The sequence below is a fragment of the Schistocerca serialis genome, chromosome 1, assembly GCF_023864345.2.
Source record: "Schistocerca serialis cubense isolate TAMUIC-IGC-003099 chromosome 1, iqSchSeri2.2, whole genome shotgun sequence".
Taxonomy (NCBI): domain Eukaryota; kingdom Metazoa; phylum Arthropoda; class Insecta; order Orthoptera; family Acrididae; genus Schistocerca; species Schistocerca serialis.
This window is the reverse complement of record NC_064638.1, coordinates 452,545,167-452,565,089: the sequence shown is the minus strand read 5'-3', so window position 1 is coordinate 452,565,089 and position 19,923 is coordinate 452,545,167. Positions and strand designations below refer to the sequence as shown.

At 38.0% G+C, this 19,923-nt stretch overlaps 1 protein-coding gene across 8 annotated transcripts in view; it reads left to right on the top strand.

Moving 5' to 3' along the window:
- Nucleotides 1-19,923, top strand: part of LOC126473063 (tyrosine-protein kinase Shark) — a 153,226-nt gene that overhangs the window by 62,030 nt on the left and 71,273 nt on the right. For all 8 annotated transcript variants that reach the window (XM_050099981.1, XM_050099980.1, XM_050099983.1 and 5 more), the window contains exons 6-10: nucleotides 10,466-10,553; nucleotides 10,640-10,798; nucleotides 10,887-11,092; nucleotides 11,181-11,351; nucleotides 11,447-11,672. In XM_050099981.1, the coding sequence (XP_049955938.1) occupies nucleotides 10,466-10,553; nucleotides 10,640-10,798; nucleotides 10,887-11,092; nucleotides 11,181-11,351; nucleotides 11,447-11,672 (850 nt within the window). The remainder of the gene's footprint in view (nucleotides 1-10,465; nucleotides 10,554-10,639; nucleotides 10,799-10,886; nucleotides 11,093-11,180; nucleotides 11,352-11,446; nucleotides 11,673-19,923) is intronic.

The window sequence follows — 19,923 nt, the reverse complement described above, 5'->3', positions numbered from 1 at the left end:
AGGATTGGGGAGAAGAGAAGTTTGTTGCACAACTCGACTAGAAGAAGGGATCGGTTGGTAGGACATGTTTTGAGGCATCAAGGGATCACAAATTTAGCATTGGAGGGCAGCGTGGAGGGTAAAAATCGTAGAGGGAGACCAAGAGATGAATACACTAAGCAGATTCAGAAGGATGTAGGTTGCAATAGGTACTGGGAGATGAAGAAGCTTGCACATGATAGAGTAGCATGGAGAGCTGCATCAAACCAGTCTCAGGACTGAAGACCACAACAACAACAACAGTCTACACACGTCACATTATTATACTATGGTACTGCAGAACTGGTGGTTGGAAGGGCAAGTATAGAAGGTACTCTATCAACATATTCTGCATGTTTCCCCCACTTGTGTTCTCACCACATACCTCATTCATCAGAAATCTGAAGTCTCCAGTCCAAAGGACCATGTGTGTCGAGCTATGCCTGGTGCATGTATAAATGATGTATTACAAGGAACTCGGTTGAAAACCACACGATAACTGAAATCATTAGATAGCACATAGCAATACAGGTTTTATAGCCGGAAATGGAAATGACTTCTTCCAGACAACTTTTTTATGATTGTGAAATCATGTCAAGAAAATGTTTACAAAATTACTGAAGTGAAATAACAGTATGACAAGGGTCTGGAATTTTGAGTTATTGTCAAATAGATTTTTGCCGATTATTTACTTGGAGTAGCACATTTTTAGATTTAAATGAACTATATAATGAGTGCTAAAATTAACAGAGACATCTTCATTATAATTTTGACACAGTTATTCTAGTTCTTTGGGAAAATGAGAAGTTAACTATTCCTTATATCTGCGCTCAAAAAAATAGATAAACAGTTGAGATTTTTACTTGTGTTACAGTTACTTTTTCTTTTTATAATATTTTAATGAATAGTCTTTTACTGAAGAATACTTTCCATGTGTCACTGACAGAAGAAGCACACACCTGACAAGTTTACCTAAGTATGACCACAATCTGCGATCTAACACTACAATCAAAAAGAAATTTTACTTTGCATTTTGACATTGCAATACACAATTAACTACATATTTAAGCTTTGTAAAGTGAAATTTTCTATTATCTCTCAGTACATTTATGTAGACTGAGAAATATCTCTCTGCGGCACAAGAGGTCAATAGTGTGTGTTTCATTGTCGTAATTACTTGTGGTCTCCAGTACAGTCCACCTTTGAACTTCTCCCACTGAATAATAGTGGACACTTCTTATCTTCATATCCAGGATCCTTCAAAAGAACATTACTTAATTTAGTGATGCATGTTGTACCCACTGAACCAGATATTTCCTCCAGATAGATCAGCACCTCAGAGACAATGTCTACATCAACTTTCAGTGGTAGAGATGCGGACTGTAGTTGTTGAATTGCAGAAGGTAGATTTTGGAAGTGAGCTCTTAAATACACCGAGGATGCAACACTCTTGTTATTCTTAAAGGCTGTCTTGGCTTCAGCAGTGAAAGCTGACTAACTAGAGTTGAATATATCTGCTATCTCTTTGTCATTTTGGTGGTGTTCAGCACAATATAAAGCTGCTCAGAGCCAGGTTCACCTGTGCATAAGTATGGTGTCAGGTGGGAGGGGAATGTTTGGAGCTACTTTCTTAAAGTACTGAATGCTGGTAGTAGCTTTGAGAAATAGTTTCATAACAGAGGAAGTGATACTGTTAAACTCAGGAAAATTATTTCTGGCTTCCTCTGTTAGTTGGTGTAGACTATGGGCAAGGCAGATACAGTGGATCATACTGGGATAGAGTTATGTCAGTGTTGCCCCTGCTTTTAACAGGAAGCAGCAGCAAAAATTTCTCACCCTATTTTCTCCTGACCTTAAGAAGTGTAAGACATCCCTAAAATTGTGGGCTACAGTACTGTGATTAGTATAATCTTAACTCTTTAAATAGGAGTTGTTGTTGTTGTTGTTGTTGTTGTTGTTGTTGTGGTCTTCAGTCCTGAGACTGGTTTGATGCAGCTCTCCATGCTACCCTATCCTGTGCAAGCTTCTTCATCTCCCAGTACTTACTGCAACCTATATCCTTCTGAATCTATTCATCTCTTGGTCTCCCTCTACGATTTTTACCCTCCACGCTGCCCTCCAATGCTAAATTTGTGATCCCTTGATGCCTCAGAACATGTCCTACCAACCAATCCCTTCTTCTAGTCAAGTTGTGCCACATACTCCTTTTCTCCCTAGTTCTATTAAATACTTCATCATTAGTTATGTGATCTACCCAACTACTGTAGTAGGCGTGGGCTTCGTGTCTATCTTGGCCACAATAATGCGTTCACTATGCTGTTTGTATTTTTTTATTCATTATTAAACCTACTCCTACATTACTCCTATTTGATTGTGTGTTTATAACCCTGTATTCACCTGACCAAAAGTCTTGTTCCTCCTGCCACCGAACTTCACTAATTCCCACTATATCTAACTTTAAGTTATCCATTTCCCTTTTTAAATTTTCTAATCTACCTGCCCGGTTAAGGGATCTGACATTCCACACTCCGATCCGTAGAACGCCAGTTTTCTTTTTCCTTATAACGACGTCCTCTTGAGTAGTCCCCTCCCGAAGATCCGAATGGTGGACTATTTTACCTCTTGAATATTTTACCCAAGAGGACGCCATCATCATTTATCCATACAGTAAAGCTGCATGCCCTCAGTAAAAATTACGGCCGTAGTTTCCCCTTGCTTTCAGCCATTCGCAGTACCAGCACAGCAAGGCCGTTTTGGTTACCGTTACGAGGCCAGATCAGTCAATCATCCAGACTGTTGCCCCCGCAACTACTGAAAAGGCTGCTGCCCCTCTTCAGGAACCACACGTTTGTCTGGCCTCTCAACAGATACCTCTCCGTTGTGGTTTCACCTACGGTACGGCCATCTGTATCGCTGAGGCACGCAAGCCTCCCCACCAACGGCAAGGTCCATTGTTCATGGGGAAGTAAATAGGAGTAGGTGGTGTTAATCTAATTTCCCCATTATGACATTAGCTATGAATCTACCACAACAGACAGTGGTCTTGTCAGCTGAAAGCCAGATATAGTGGTCATCAGTGTTTGTTGTAGTACTCTAGATTAAAGCTGTCCACTGCTTTATTTGTCATAAAGGAAATTAATGGTTGAATTTGTTGTTTGTTCTGCTTCCTAGTGACGCTTGTAATGTGAGATGCAGAATCTTTGTGTTGAAGGAAATGTGACTTTTTTTATCAGAGCTTACCAAAAATCAAAACAGTTGAACAATAAGAGGGCTGTAACTAAAAAATAAGAACTTGTTAATGTAAAATGTCAACTTTAATTGAACCGCATATGCTTGTCAGTAAACTAATGTTTAAATTTCGATTTGAAATCTTAGGGAAGAAGACTAGCAAGAAGATGGTTAGATATAATGAATTATAAAAATAACCTGTGTTCACTTAGTTGTTTATGACAGGCTTGGCAAAAAATTACTCGCTTGTCAATTGTGAAATTGGAGTCTTCCCCCATCCACTGCCTGAAAAGACCAGTTCTTAAATGTTTAGGCATTACAAAATTGCACTTAAAATCCACTACTCAATGTGAGTCAACATTCCATGCAACTTAACTTTGCAATTACAAAAATACATATTCTCAAGTGTGACCAACTTATTCCTTTAATATGTCCTTTGTCGGGTGACGTTTAAGTAAAGGCTGGCTGAATTTGTCCCAATGCAGCTGCATTGGACATGTTCTCAAAGTGACAATGTGGTGACAGTGAATCCTTACACAGTGTTAATGTCTGTGTGGGCTATATTTTTTACTTCCGAACTACAAAAATAAGTTGATTTGTGTGTCACTGATGCAGTAGCATACTCAAAAATGATCATATTATAAAGACAAACGACATTTTACCATACACATTCTTGATTTCAGTGCAGTGTATAAATTCAATTATTAACCTAAAATGAGCAAATTCATATTATTGATTTTCCTTAGTATTAATTCAGAAAACCTATTTAAAAACCTTTTTTTTTTCGTGAAAAAGTCCTCTGTAGTTTCTACATTTCCTGTGAAAATTCTGTTGAGCACCTTTTAAGCTTTTGAGTATGATACAGTCCTTTTTAGGTTGTTCAAGATTAAAACCTTCAAATTTGGGCCTAGCCTTAACATCAATTCACCTTCCCATATTAATGGAGTTTTGTGTGATTTATAAGGTATATTATTGGAAAATACACTATTATTGCTTATCTGTTAAATTTAGTTATGTGAACATATAAGAATTTTTTGTTTTGCATTTTAGTTTTAATCTCAGTGCAAAGCAGAAATCATGGGTCTTCTGTCCAAGTAACATGGACAAACAAGCCAGCATAGGCATTGTACTCCCAGTGACAGTTTTGCCTCATATTGATAATTTTTGGGAAGAGAGAGGGAAGATAAGATGAGGAACGGTAAGGGAGAAAGGCAACAACGTTTACAGTTTGGACAGGGAAAGGATAAGAAACATATTTTCTAATGCAAGTTGTTATTTGATTGCCCTGTTCAGAACAACTGTTTCATAACTTCATTATCAGAGTAGTCATTTGAATGAATAAGAATGCTGTGAATGAAAATTTCTTAGACCTTTATAAAGTCATTTTCCTGCAAATTTTTAATGTTCATATGAATTTTTTTATGTGCATATGAATTCTCCACATCTACATCTACATGTGCAAGCCACTGTGAGGTGCATGGTAGAGGGTACATCACATTGTACCAGTTACTAGGGTTTCTTCCTGTTCCATTAATGTACAGAGATCAGGAAGAATGATTGTTTGAATGCCTCTGTGCATGCAGTAAGTGTTCTAATCTCCCTATGTGAGCAATACACGGGAGGTTGTAGTGTATTCCTATCATTTAAAACCAGTTAACTTTATTAATAGACTTTCTCGGGATGGTTTACATCTATCTTCAAGAGTTATCCAGCTCAGTTTCTTCAGTATCTCTGTGGCTCTCTCTCACACATTAAACAAATATGTGACCATTCTTGCTGCCCTTTTCTGTATATGTTCAATATCCCCTGTTAGTCCTACTTGGTATGGGTCCCAAACACTTAAGCAATATTCTAGAAACGGCCGCACAAGTCATTTGTAAGCAATCTCCTTTGTAGATTTATCACACTTCCCCAGTATTCTACATATAAACTTAAGTCTACCACCTGCTTTACCCACGACTGAACCTGTGTGATCATTTCGTTCCTACAAAGTGTTACACCCAGCTATGAGTTGGCCAATTCCAGCAGTGATTCATTGATATTATAGTCTCTTTTGTTTTGTGAAGTGCAGGATTTATCATTTCTGAACATTTAAAGTCAGTTGACAGTCTTTGCACCACTTTGAAATCTTATCAAGATCTGACTGAATATTTATGCAGCTTCTTTCAGATATTACTCCGTTATAGATAACTGCATCACCTGCAGAAAGCCTGATTTTTCTATTAATATTGTCTTAAGGTCATGAATATATGACATGAACAGCAAGAGTCCCAACACATGTCCCTGGGGCACACCCAAAGTTACTTCTACATTTGACGATGACTCTCCATCCAAAATAACATGCTGCATCCTCCCTACCAAAAGGTCCTTAATCCAGTCACAAATTTCACTTGATACCCCATATGATCATACTTTTGTTAATAAGCATAGGTGTGGTACTGAGTCAAATGATTTTTGGAAATAAAGAAATACAGCATCTACCTGATTGCCTTGATCCGAAGCTTTGAGAGTGTAACATGTGAGATAAGTGCAAGCTGGGTTTCACAGGATCAATATTTTCGAAAACCATGCTGCCTGTCTGGGAGGAGGTCATTCAGTTCAAGATGCTTCATTATATTTGAGCTCAGAATATGTTCGAAGATTCTGTAACAAATCAGTGTCAAGGATATTGGATGATAGTTTTGTGGATCATTTCTACTGCCCTTCTTGTAGACGTATATTACCCCTGTCTTTTTCCAAAGAGTTTTTTTAAGGGATTTACAATACATTATAGTTAAAAGACAGGCTAACTCCGCTGCAAATTCAGTGTAGAATCTGACAGGGATTCCAGTGGGTCCTTGAGCTTTGTCCAATTTTAACAATTTCAGCTGTTTCTCAACACCACTGACACTAATACTTACTTCATTCATCTTTTCAGTGGTATGAGAATTAAATTGGGGAAATTCTCATGGGTTTTCCTTTGTAAAGGGGCATTTGAAAACAGAATTAACCATTTCAGCTTTTGCTTTGCTACACTAAATTTCAGTTCCTGTCTCATTCACTAGGGATTGGACAATAACTTTAGTGCCACCAGCAGCCCAAACACATGATCAGAATTTCTTTGGATTCTTTGAAAGATCACTTGACAATATTCTGCCATGGTAGTCATTGAAGGCATCGTGCATTGCTCTATTGATAGCCAAAGGGCTTTAATTCAGTATCACTCTATCTATAGCTCTATACTTTATTTTACACCTATTATGCAGTAATCTCTGTTTCCTTAGAAGTTACTTTACAGTGACTGTATACAATGGAGGTTCTCTCCCATTATGAAATGTTCTACTGGGTACAAATCAATCTAAGACATGGTCAGCTAGTCTTTTAAACGTGAACCAAAACTTCAAGTTCCTCATTGATATATGACATTACTGACTTTTTATCTAGTTTACTGAACATATCTTTTTGCTTGCTTTAGTTGTCCTTTGTACTTTGGTAATCATTGTTTCCACATATCTTTAATTCCGAATATGCAGTCTCTGGATGTGACATTTCCTCTCACTTGTGTCCATACATTTATTATTCAGTTATACTGGCACTGATAAGGGGCAGCCTCACTACCTTGTGGCCCATATTTCGTGCTGAGCTTTAAAGTTTATTTCAAATAGATACCCCACTTGTACAATCATAGTTGGTCATGACTTCAGTCTGCCCTTGATATGTTGCAAAAAAATACCTATCCTATAACATCCAAAATTGTACAGAATGCTTTCTCAGAAAATTACTTTGAAACATTCTTTCACGAGTTCACTTAATGTGTAAATGGTTGCAAAAATATACTTGACCTCTTAGCAGCAAATAATCCTAAGCAAATATGTAGCATCATGCAAGGCTGTTGTCGCAAGAATGAATACCATAGCATTCAAACCCACCAAAAAGAAACACAAAGTACATCTATTTAAAAAAGCAGATAAACACTTACTTGACGGCTTTTCTCAAAGACAGTCTCCACTCCTTCGAATCTGACTATGTACGTGTAGGACAGATGTGGTTTGAATTCAAAAAAATATTTTTGTGGCAATTGAGGGAGATGTACCAAATAAGTTAATTAGTGATAGTACTGATCCCCTATGGTACACAAAATGGTTCAGAACTCTGTTGCAGAATAAAAAAAGGCGTTCCAAATTTAAAAGAATGCACAATTCCCAAGATTGGCGAAATTTTACAGAAATTTGAAATTGAGCGTGAACTTCAATGTGAGATGCTTTAATAGTGTCCACAACAATACTCTGGCTTGAAATGTGGCAGAAAACCCAGAAATTCTGTTCATACGTAAAGTACACTGGTGGCAAGACGCAATCAGTACCTTCACTGTACAATAACAGTGGTATCACTGATGACACTGCCACCAAAGCACTTGTGAAACTCCTTATCAAAGAAGACTAAGTAAATATTTCATAATTCAAATCTAGAACAATTGCCAATGTGAGTAACTTTGAAGTAGATATTCTCAGTGTGGCAAAGCAGCTTAAATCACTTAATGAAGGTAAGGGCTCCAGGCTAGATTGTATACCAGTTAGGTTTCTTTCAGAATATGCTGGTACAATAGCTCCATACGTAGCTGTCATATACAACCACCTTGTTGTCAAAAGATCTATACCTAAAGCCAAGAAAGTTGCACAAGTTGTGCCAATAACCAAGAAAGGAAATAGGAGTAATCTGTTGAATTTTGACCCATATCATTAACGTTGATTTGCAATAGGATTTTGGAACATATACTGTGTTCAAACATTATGAATTACATTGAAGAAAATAATTTATTGGCAACACGGATTCAGAAAATATTGTTTTTCTAAAATACGACTAGTTCTTTATTCTCTTGTAGTAGTGAGTGCTGTCAATAGGGGATGTCAGATTGATTTCGTATTTTTTGATTTCTAGAATGCTTTTGGCACTGTTCCTCACAAGCATCTTCTAATCAAATTGCGCACCTATGAAGTATCGCCCCAGTTGTGCAGCTGGACTCGTGAGTTTGTGTAAGAAAGGTCACAGCTTATAGTAATTGATGGAAAGTCATTGAGTAAAACAAAAGTAATATCTGGCATTTCCCAAGGGTGTGTTGTAGGCCCTCTGCTGTTCCTGATCTACATAAACAACATAGGAGACAATCTGAGCAGCCCTCTTAGATTATTTGCAGATGATGCTGTCATTTACCATCTTGTAAAGTCACCTGATGATCAAAAGAAACTATGAAATGATTTAGACAAGATATCTGTATGGTGGTGTGAAAAATTGAAATTGGCTACATAATAAAAACTGTCAAGTCATCCAGATGAGTACTAAAAGAAATCTACTAAATTTTGGTTATACGATAAATAACACAAATCTAAAGGCTGTAAATTCAACTAAATACACAGAGATTACAATTACGAGTACTTAAATTGGAATGATCACGTAGATAATGTTGTGTGGAAAGCAAACCAAAGACTGCGATATATTGACAGAACACTTAGAAAGTGCAACAAGCCTACTAAAGAGACTGCTGACACTTCACTTGTCCACCATTTTCTGGAGTACTGCTTTGTGGTGTGGTATCTGTGTCAGATGGGACTGATAGAGGACATCAAAAAATTTCAAAGAAGGCAGCTTGTTTTGTATTATCATGAAATAGGGGAGAGACTACCATGGGCATGAGACGTGAATTGGGGTGGCAGTCGTTAAAACAAAGGCATTTTTCATTGCAGCAGGATCTTGTCATGAAATTTCAGTCACCAACTTTCTCCTCTGGTTGCGAAAATATACATAGGGTGAAATGATGATCATGGTAAAATAAGAGAAATCAGAGCGCACACACAGAGATTTATGTGCTTGTTCTTTCCACACACTTTTCAGTAGTGCAGAGGTAGAGAAATATCTTTGATGGTGGTTTGATGAACCCTCTGCTAGGCAATTAATTGTGAATTGCTGAGTAATCAAGTAGATGTTTATATTAATTGTGAAGTTGCTTGTGGTGCCAGAGCATCTCCATTTTTGTGTAGCAGCTCAAAACTTAAATAGCTTTCTCTTCTAGCCATAATGCAATTTCTTCTTCTTTTGTATTTGAATTAGCAATTTTCTCTTTTTTTAATGATAATTAGCATTATTGACAGCACTCACACTACTCTCTTCTAAACTATGTCATAAATCCAAAAATTAATGTTTATACACATCACTTTTTATCCCTGATAAATGCTCTCTTTGCTTGATGTAAATATTGGTTTCCACTTTTGATAAAGCCGTATTCAGATGATTCTGCTGGACAGACAGTAAGTTTTGTTTCCCTTGCCATTGGCTGTTTCAAACCACCATTGTCCTGGGAATTCTAACAGCTCTGTTTCCTGGCATGATTTTGATTGAGCCAAGAGTCGTCCAGATAAATAATAGGATGATGATGATTTTCTTTTGTGCTGTTGTGCATATTTCTTTGAAAAGTTTGCCTAGCTGCTACAATATTGGATCTCTCCATCAGAATGCATCTTCTATCATAGCATTTTCTGTACCTGAATCCCAAAGATTTCAGAATTCTTACACTCCCCAGTGAAAGCATTCTTATTGGTTAAAACATGTGCTACCTTTAACTTCGAGGGTTAGTCAGCTCAGTTGTGAAATTCCAATACAATATGATGAACAAAGCCATTCAGGAAACTTTCCAAATCTATGACATTTACTTTTTCTCTAAAATGTTTCTTTAGGTATTAAATGTTCATTATTGACCACACATTTCGGTTCCCTGTGCATCTCCACACACACACAGTCTCTGTACTGTTCAGAGTGAAATACAAGACACTATTGCTGTTGAAGTGCGAAGTGTGTATGCCAAAAAGATTTTTCTCTCTTCTGGCATTGTAGCATAAAATACGTGGTTTAGTACCTCTATGACAAACTCGGAGGAACAATAGTTGTAATTAAGAGGGTATCTTTCTGTTGAGTAACCAGTATGTTTTGATGTGTTGAACTCACTTATTCCTGTTTAACAGATACTTTGGTGTCAGTTAGACAATAGAATTACAGGAGTAATACAGCTGAAAATTATAATAAAATACATGTGTTTTTTGTACATTTTTCTTATGCTGATACTTTTAAATATACAGTTTTCGGTTAAGTGGTATTCAGATGTTTGTATTTTACTTAAATTGTAAAGTTCATATAACATTACTTGTGTGAGAATTAGTGTGGTTCTGAGAATATGTAACTATCTTTTCAGTATGCATGTCAGAGCAACCTCCCAAATACTGTTCGGATCCTTGTACAGATTGGTTATGCAAATGTACAGGTTCGAAATACGGAAACAGGTATGTGGGTGAATAATACGTTTATGTAATTAAATTTTAAAATTTTTATTCTGCTTCATTCTACTAATTCTGACTGATGAATGTAGGCTGGGTTCCTCTCCATGAAGCAGCAAGCCGTGGTCACAAGGAAGTGGTTCAAGTCTTGCTTTCCCTTAATGCACCTCTCAGACCGAGAACCTTAGCAAATGACACTCCTGCTGATCTAGCTAGAAGGAACAATCATATTGAATGTGCAAAGATATTGTGTAAGTATGTTAGTTTCTTGTGCAATTTCTGGCTTGAAATCACTTTTAATTTCCTACCGTGTAGTGATTTTATTTTCTTCATGTACAGTGAACTATAAGTGTCCTTTGCCTAAGACACAAAAGAAAGAGTGGTACCATGGCACATTAGATCGAAGTGAAGCAATTGCTCTTTTGAAAGAGTATGGTAACAAGGATGGCACTTTCCTGGTACGATACAGTGATCGTAATGGTGGAATGTACGTTCTGACTACAGTTCATGCTGGACATCCATATCACTTTCAGATTCAGATAAAGGTTTGTTTAACATGAAGAAATTATCAATTTTATTGGTGATTTTATATCTTTGATTTAATTAATGTAAAATACATTATTTTTCATTCAGGGATCTTATTGTTTCATTGATGATGGCCCATATTTGGACTCTCTGGAACATGTAATAGAGCACTACAGCACTATGTCAGATGGTCTACCTACAACACTGCAGATTCCTGTTCCTCCAAAACCAAAACCGCCAGTACCTGAAATGCCAGCAAATTTTTTGGCACTGAATGGGGTTAGTCACATTTGTAAGAAACTTTTATTGCTTTCTGTAGAACAACGCTGTTTCATAACTGTTATTTGTGAAAAATCATTTACTTCACATTTCAGTCTGCCACTATGCCATGCCGGAAACTGTTGAAGAGGTCTCCAAATAGGAGTCACAAAGTATCACCAGTGTCAAGTGCTGCAGCATCACCTGTAAACAGTAGGCGCGGCTCTCTCAATTCTGTGCTGCCCAGTTGCAATGACATACAGTCTCCTTCAATTGAAACAAACCATTGTCTTGATTTGTTACACTTAAGATCAATGAAAGGTCCCGAGCCGCGGCAGCAAGGTAAGTAATTTTCCATAAGTAACTTATTGCAGTGGTTCAGTCCAATGAATGTACATAATTTAACAACGTAAAATCTGGGATGGAATAATTACAATTCACAGCCTGTGCCATCTGGATCCTTCCTACAAGCACCAGCTTTTCTGAACTGCAGATGGGAACTCTCCCTGCAATACATCCTACGTTACTGTAATTGCCCTGGCCTCAGCCTTCGTTACCCTTTGTCCTTCACACACCTGTCCCTTTGCCTGTTCCCACTCTAGCACTACACAGCCTTCTATTCAATGAGCACACCCACAGTCTTTTTACTTCGCTCCTTTTCCACATGTTCCCTGCTCTCCATCTTACCTCCCGACTGCATGTAGCTACCTTACCCACTCTCTACCTCATCCCTGTAAGTTCCCACAAACAGCACTTCACTATCCTCCACCCATACCCTGTTCTCCCTCCTTCTCCTGACCTGAGCCTCCTCCATACACAATCACCCAGATTGTGTGTGTGGGCTGTGTTTTTATTTTATTTTTAATGGTACATGTCAAGTTCCATAGGACCAAATTGAGGGGCAAACCCCCAAGGTCATGGAACATGTCAGTACATGAAATTACAACATAAAAGAACCAATAAACATAAAATGTTTATGAACCCAAGAAAAGTCAATCCATAAGTTTAAGTAAACACAATCAACAATACAACAAGAATCAGCTTAATTTTTCAAGGAACTCCTCGACAGAATAGAACGAGGGACCCACAAGGAAACTCTTCAGTTTCAATTTGAATGCGCGTGGATTACTGCTAAAACTTTTGAATTCGAACAGTAGCTTGTTGAAAATGGATGCAGCAGTATACTGCACACCTTTCTGCACAAGAGTTAAGGAAGTCTGATCCAAATGCAGGTTTGATTTCTTCTGGGTATTAACTGAGTGAAAGCTGCTTGTTATTGGAAATAATCTGATATTGTTAACAAGAAATGACAGTAAGGAAGATATATATTGAGAGGCCAGTGTCAAAATACACAGACTCATGAACAATTGTCTACAAGAGGTTCATGAACTTGCACCACTTATTGCCCGAATCACCTGTTTCTGAGCCAAAAATATCCTTTTAGCATGGGAAGAGTTACCCCAAAAACAATACCATACTACATAAGCTAATGAACATAAGCAAAGTAGACTAATTTTTGTGTCAAATGATCACTCACTTCAGATACCGCTCAAATAGTAAAAATGGCTGCATGAAGTCTTTGAACAAGATCCTGAACGTGGGCTTTCCACGACCGTTTACTATCTATCTGAACACCTAGAAATTTGAACTGTTCAATTTCACTAATCATATTCCCATTCTACAAAATTAAAATGTCGGGTTTTGTTTTGAATTGTGTGTTAGAAACTGTAAAAACTGAGTCTTACTGTGATTTAACGTTAGTTTATTTTCTACAAGCCATAAACTGAGGTCATGAACTGCTCTGTTTGAAAGCGGGCCAATGTTGCACACAACATCCTTTATTGCCAAGCTAGTGTCATCAGCAAACAGAAATATTTTAGAGTTACCCGTAATACTAGAGGGCATATCATTGATATAAATAATTAACAGGAGTGGCCCCAGCTCTGATCTCTGCCCCCCCCCCCCCCCAAACTTGTCTGTATCCCACTCAGAACCCACATCACAGCCATTCTCAATATTGTGAATAATGACCTTTTGCTGTGTGTTGCTAAAGTAAGAGGTGAACCAATTGTGAGCTACTCCCCATATTCCGTAATGGTCCAACTTCTGGAACAATATTTTGTGATCAACACAATCAAACACCTTAATTAAATCAAAAAATATGCCTAGTGTTTGAAACCTTTTGTTTAATGTATCCAGTACCTCACAGAGAAAGGAGAATATAGCATTTTCAGTTCTTAAACAACTTCTAAAGCTGAACTCTACATTTGATAGCAAATCGTGTGATAAAAAATGATTAATTATCCTTACATACACAGCCTTTTCAAAAACTTGAGCAAACACTCATGGCATAGAAATAGGTCTACAATTGTCTACATTATCCCTGTCTCCCTTTTTATAAAGCAGCTTTACTACTGAGTACTTTAAATCGTTCAGGAAACTGACCATTCCTAACGGAAAAATGACAAATATGGCTAAATACGGGGCTAACATGTGCACCACAGTACTTTAATATTCTTCTAGGCACTCCATCATATCCATGAGAGTTCTTAGTATTCAGTGATTTAATTATTGACTCAATTTCCCCCTTGTCTGTATCGCAGAAGAGTATTTCAGACATCAATCTCAGAAAGGGATTTGCCAAGAAAGTTATATGATTCCCTGTAGAAACTAAATTTTTATTTGATTTATCAGTAACAGAAATATTTTTGCTACGAACTGACTTTATATCGTCGACCTTGTGCTGCTGACCAGTCATTTCCTTCACAACTGACCATATGGTTTTAGTTTTATCCTTTCAGTTAGCTATTTTATTGTGCCACATACTCTTTGTCTTCCTAATAACATTTTTAAGCACCTTGATTATGACTACTTCTAACATTTTGCATTTGAATGAATGTGTGTGTGTGTGTGTGTGTGTGTGTGTGTTATCAGAAGAAGGCCTTCTAACCAAAAGCTTATATGTTTAGTAATTTTTTTGTTGTGCCCATCTGTGACTTCACATCTCTGCTGTATGGTATGTAGCAGTCTGTCCTTTCCATAATAGTGTCAGTATACTTAATTTGGAATATTAACCAGTATTTTACATTTGTGTGGGATTATAAACAGGTAATTCCTCAAATTTATTGCATGATTGCTCTTCAAAAAGATGTACGTTACTTGCAGGATTAGAGATGATTATTTTTTTTCTGATGCTTAATTTCTTTACTTAATACACACAGGACATGAGTTTGTTCTATTACTTAAATAAATGACAGCTTGAATTTATAACATCTATTCTTTTATAGCCAAATAAGTCTGAAGATGTGGAAATACTTCATGTTGCAAATTTCTCATCATTTCCTGCTTTTAAGTTCAATTTGAATATCCTCTTGTATGTATAGTGGATTTTTATTTATTACCAACTGTGAGCAAGCTGTAGAAAACATATTAAGATGCATAAGAAATCACAGCAGTGAGAAAATCTCATGCACATTTTTAGTGACTTTCACATCAGTATATGTGCTAGTGCTTCTGTATTTACTTGCTTTATTTGGGAAAAGTAGATGGGGCAACAGAACTAGCTAAGTGGTGATGTGCAATTTTGAGGTGGCAGAAAGCTAAGAGGAAACATGACATATCAACTGGCAGATTGATTAGATGCATTAGTGCTTTACCAGGCATGGCTATATTTGAGGTGGATGTAATAGCCTTCCTACCTAGCTCACCAAGCCAGTTGAGGGAGATTTGTTGTTGTTGTTGTTGTTGTTGTTGTGTTGTTGACTTCAGTCCAGAGACTGGTTTGATGCAGCTCTCCACGCCACTCTATCCTGTGCAAGCTTCTTCATCTCCCAGTACCTACTGCAACCTACATTCTTCTGAATCTGCTTGCTGTATTCATCTCTTGGTCTCCCTCTATGATTTTTACCCTCCATGCTGCCCTCCAATACTTAATTGGTGATACCTTGATGCCTCAGAACATGTCCTACCAACCGATCCCTTCTTCTAGTCATGTTGTGCCACAAATTTCTGTTCTCCCCAATTCCATTCAATATCTCCTCATTAGTTATGTGATCTACCTATCTAATCTTCAGCATTCTTCTGTAGCACCACATTTCTAGAGCTTCTATTCTCTTCTTGTCCAAACTATTTATCGTCCATATTTCACTTGCATACATGGCTACACTCCATACAAGTACTTTCAGAAACAACTTCCTGACACTTAAATCTATACTTGATGTTAAGAAATTTCTCTTCTTCAGAAACGCTTTCATTTCCATTGCCAGTCTACATTTTATATCCTATCTACTTCGACCGTCATCAGTTTTTTGCTCCACAAATAGCAAAACTCATTTACTATTTTCAGTGTCTCATTTCCTAAACTAGTTCTCTCAGCATCACCCAACGGAATTCGACTACATTCCATTATCCTCGGTTTGCTTTTGTTGATGTTCATCTTATATCCTCCTTTCAAGACACTGTCTATTCCGTTCAGCTGCTCTTCCATGTCCTTTGCTGTCTCTAATAGAATTACAATGTCATCGGTGAACCTCAAAGTTTTTATTTCTTCTCCATAGATTTTAATACCTACTCCGAATTTTTCTTTTGTTTCCTTTACTGCTTGCTCAATATACAGATTGAACAACATCGGGGAGAGGCTACAACCCTGTCTTACTCCCTTCCCAACCACTGCTTCCCTTTCATGTCCCTCGACTCTTATAACTGCCATCTGGTTTCTGTACAAATTGTAAATAGCCTTCCGCTCCCTGTATTTTACCCCTGCAACATTCAGAATTTGAAAGACAGTATTCCAGTCCAACATTGTCAAAAGCTTTCTCCAAGTCTACAAATGCTTGAAAAGTAGGTTTACCTTTCCTTAATCTATCCTCTAAGATAAGTCGTAGGGTCAGTATTGCCTCACGTGTTCCAACATTTCCACGGAATCCAAACTGATCTTCCCCGAGGTTGGCTTCTCCAGTTTTTCCATTCGTCTGTAAGAAATTCTCGTTAGTATTTTGCAGCCGTGAGTTATTAAACTGATAGTTCGGTAATTTTCACGTCTGTCAACACCTGCTTTCATTGGGATTGGAATTATTGTTGAAGTCTGAGGGTATTTCGCCTGTGTCATACATCTTGCTCACCAGATGGTAGAGTTTTGTCAGGGCTGGCTCTCCCAAGGCTGTCAGTAGTTCTAATGGAATGTTGTCTACTCCCGGGGCCTTTTTTCGACTTAGGTCTTTCAGTGCTCTGTCAAACTCTTCACGCAGTACCTTATCTCCCATTTGATCTTGATCTACATCCTCTTCCATTTCCATAGTATTCCCCTCACGTACGTTGGCCTTGTGTAGGCCCTCTATATACTCCTTCCAGCTTTGTGCTTTTCGTTCTTTGCTTAGAATTGGGTTTCCATCTGAGCTCTTGATATTCATACAATTGGTTCTCTTTTCTCCAAAGGTCTCTTTAATTTTCCTGTAGGCAGTATCTATCTTACCCCTAGTGATATACGCCTCTACATCCTTAACATTTGACCTCTAGCCATCCCTGCTTATTCACTTTGCACTTCGTGTTGATCTCATTTTTGAGACGTTTGTATTCCCTTTTGCTTGCTTCATTTACTGCATTTTTATATTTTCTCCTTTCATCAATTAAAGTCAATATATCTTCCGTTACCGAAGGACTTCTACTAGCCCTCATCTTTTTACCTACTTGATCCTCTGTTGCCTTCACTATTTCATCCCTCAAAGCTACCCATTCTTCTTCTACTGTATTTCTTTCCCCCATTCCTGTGAATTGTTCCCTTATGGTCTCCCTAAAACTCTGTGCAACCTCTGGTTTTGTCAGTTTATCCAGGTCCCTCCTTAAATTCCCACCTTTTTGCAGTTTCTTCAGTTTCAATCTACAGTTCATAACCAATAGATTGTGGTCACAGTCCACATCTGCCCTTGGAAATGTTGTACAATTTAAAACCTGGTTCCGAACTCTCTGTCTTACCATTATATAATCTATCTGAAACAAGTGTCTCCAGGCCTCTCCCATGTATACAACCTTCTTTCGTGATTTTTAAACCAAGTATAAGTTATGCTCTGTGCAAAATTCTACCAGGCGGCTTCCTCTTTCATTTCTTAGCCCCTTTCCATATTCACTTACAACATTTCCTTCTCTTCCTTTTCCTACTATTGAATTCCAGTCACCCATGAGTATTAAATTTTCATGTTCCTTCACTATCTGGATAATTTCTTTTATCTCGTCATACATTTCATCAGTCTCTTTGTCATCTGCAGAGCTAGTTGGCATATAAACTTGTACTACTGTGGTAGGTGTGTGCTTCGTATCTATCTTGGCCACAATAATGTGTTCACTAAGCTGTTTGTAGTAGCTTACCTGCACTCCTATTTTTTTTATCATTATTAAGCCTACTCCTGCATTACCCCTATTTGATTTTGTATTTATAACCCTGTATTCACCTGACCAGAAGTCTTGTTCCTCCTGCCACTGAACTTCACTAATTCCCACTATATCTAACTTAAATTTTCTATCCTACCTGCCCGATTAAGGTATCTGACATTCCAAGCTCCGCGTAGAATGCCAGTTTTCTTTCTCCTGATAATGATGTCCTCCTGAGTAGTCCTCGCCCGGAGATCGCATGGTCTGACTATTTTACCTCCGGAATATTTTACCCAAGAGGATGCCATCATCATTTAACCACACAGTAAAGCTGCATGTCCTCGGGAAAAATTATGGCTGTAGTTTCCCCTTGCTTTTAGCTGTTCGCAGTACCAGCACAGCAAGGCTGTTTTGGTTGGTGTTACAAGGCCAGATTAGTCAATCATCCAGACTGTTGCCCCTGCAACTACTGAAAAGGCTGCTGCCTCTCTTCAGGAAACACACATTTGTCTGGCATCTCAACAGATACTCCTTCATTTTGGTTGCACTTACAGCACAGCTATCTGTATCACTGAGGCACGCAAGCCTCCCGACCAACGACGAGGTCCATGGTTCATGGGAGGGGTGGGGGGGGGGGGGGTTAGTGAGATAAGCAATTTATATAAACAAAGTTGTATCAAAGATTAAAATCACATTGAATGCCAGTTGGCATGTGAACCCACACCTTTGGATAACTGTGTGGTTATGTAATCACGTAAGGGTCTGAAAATGTAGACTCTATTTCTGACAAAATTAGCATCTATTTTTGTCAAAATTAACATGAATAAGAGGGGGGGGGGGGGTAATTCCACATACAAAAGTAATAAGTTGCCTCGTTACATGTCTGAAGACGAAGTCTTAGAGCTTTTAAACTAATTGTAAAAAAAAAAGTGTTTGATGATAAAATAATAATAAAAGAAAATAAATAGTTTTTATTCTCCACAATGATAGTTCATAACTGGAATGTTTGCTTTTGCAGAAATTTCACCCCTCCCCCCTCCTCCTCTAAATGGTCTCTGCTTGTTTTTATCTTTTAGCTCTATTAAAGCTTTCAACATAGAAATAGTAGCATTTTCCCAGCAGTGAACAGAGACTTTTCTTATTTAAAGTGTTTCTTGACATTATTTTCTCTTTCCTTCTCAGTTCAATAATACAAAACTGCAAAATATTGGTTTTGAATTTGTAACATATAAGCCCTTACATGTCTATTGCAGACTCCTTCTGTGGGCATTCATAGCCATAAGACCCACATTTGTACATGCTAAAGACAGAAACGACTAGATACGTATAGTAGAACTGAAAATACCTCTTTTTGCATGTTAGAGGAAGACTATCGGTGTGATCAAAATATGTAGACCAGTTTTGTTTACCTGTCGCTGTAGTGTGGACACTATAATATGGCCGCTGGCTTCCTCTGTAAACAAAATAGAACTATGACTGCCAGAATGGAGAGGAGTGGTGCAGGGAAATAAGCCCCGCTTCCGTCTCACAGGGGAGCCATCCTACACCTGCCTTCTGTGTTTATGTGGAAGCAGAATTGACACATGGTCCTAACGATCGCTGATCCCTCCTGGTGTCGTGAGCTGTAATCGGACTCTGTGATGAATGAGGTTTAGAATCTTCACTCATTTCAAAATAAGAACAGAAAATATTGAGCTGCATACTGCGAGTAAACAAATCATTCAGTAATGCTTACTGGATAATAGCTTCATGAAGTTGGCAATTTCGGAAACAAGGTAATTAGGCGCTACTTCAACCAGTATCTTACTGAGCCATAATTCAAAATACCTGCCACATTTAAGTGCACATGTTGCAGCAACTTTTGAAGTTTAGGTTGAAGATAAATACACATGTATTTGTTCTAAAATGCTAGTTCCCATGGCTGAGTCCTATGTTATGATACCTGGTGTGCATGTTACAACTATTCAGTCACCCACAACTGACGTGGTTGTGTGGCACAGGAACACACTGATACACTATTACATTCATGCAGAGGTACATTTTATAATTTGCAGACACATTCTTACACATTATCTTTCCAAATTGGGCTTCATCAGATGTTGTGCAATACAAGTGTCCAAAAAGGGCGCTGGGGGGGGGGGGGGGGGGGGGGTGGCACCTGATGTTTCAAAAGGAAATTGCAAGTTTTTATAGGCAATTTAATGTGTCTAAGGGGATGTCCAGTATTGCC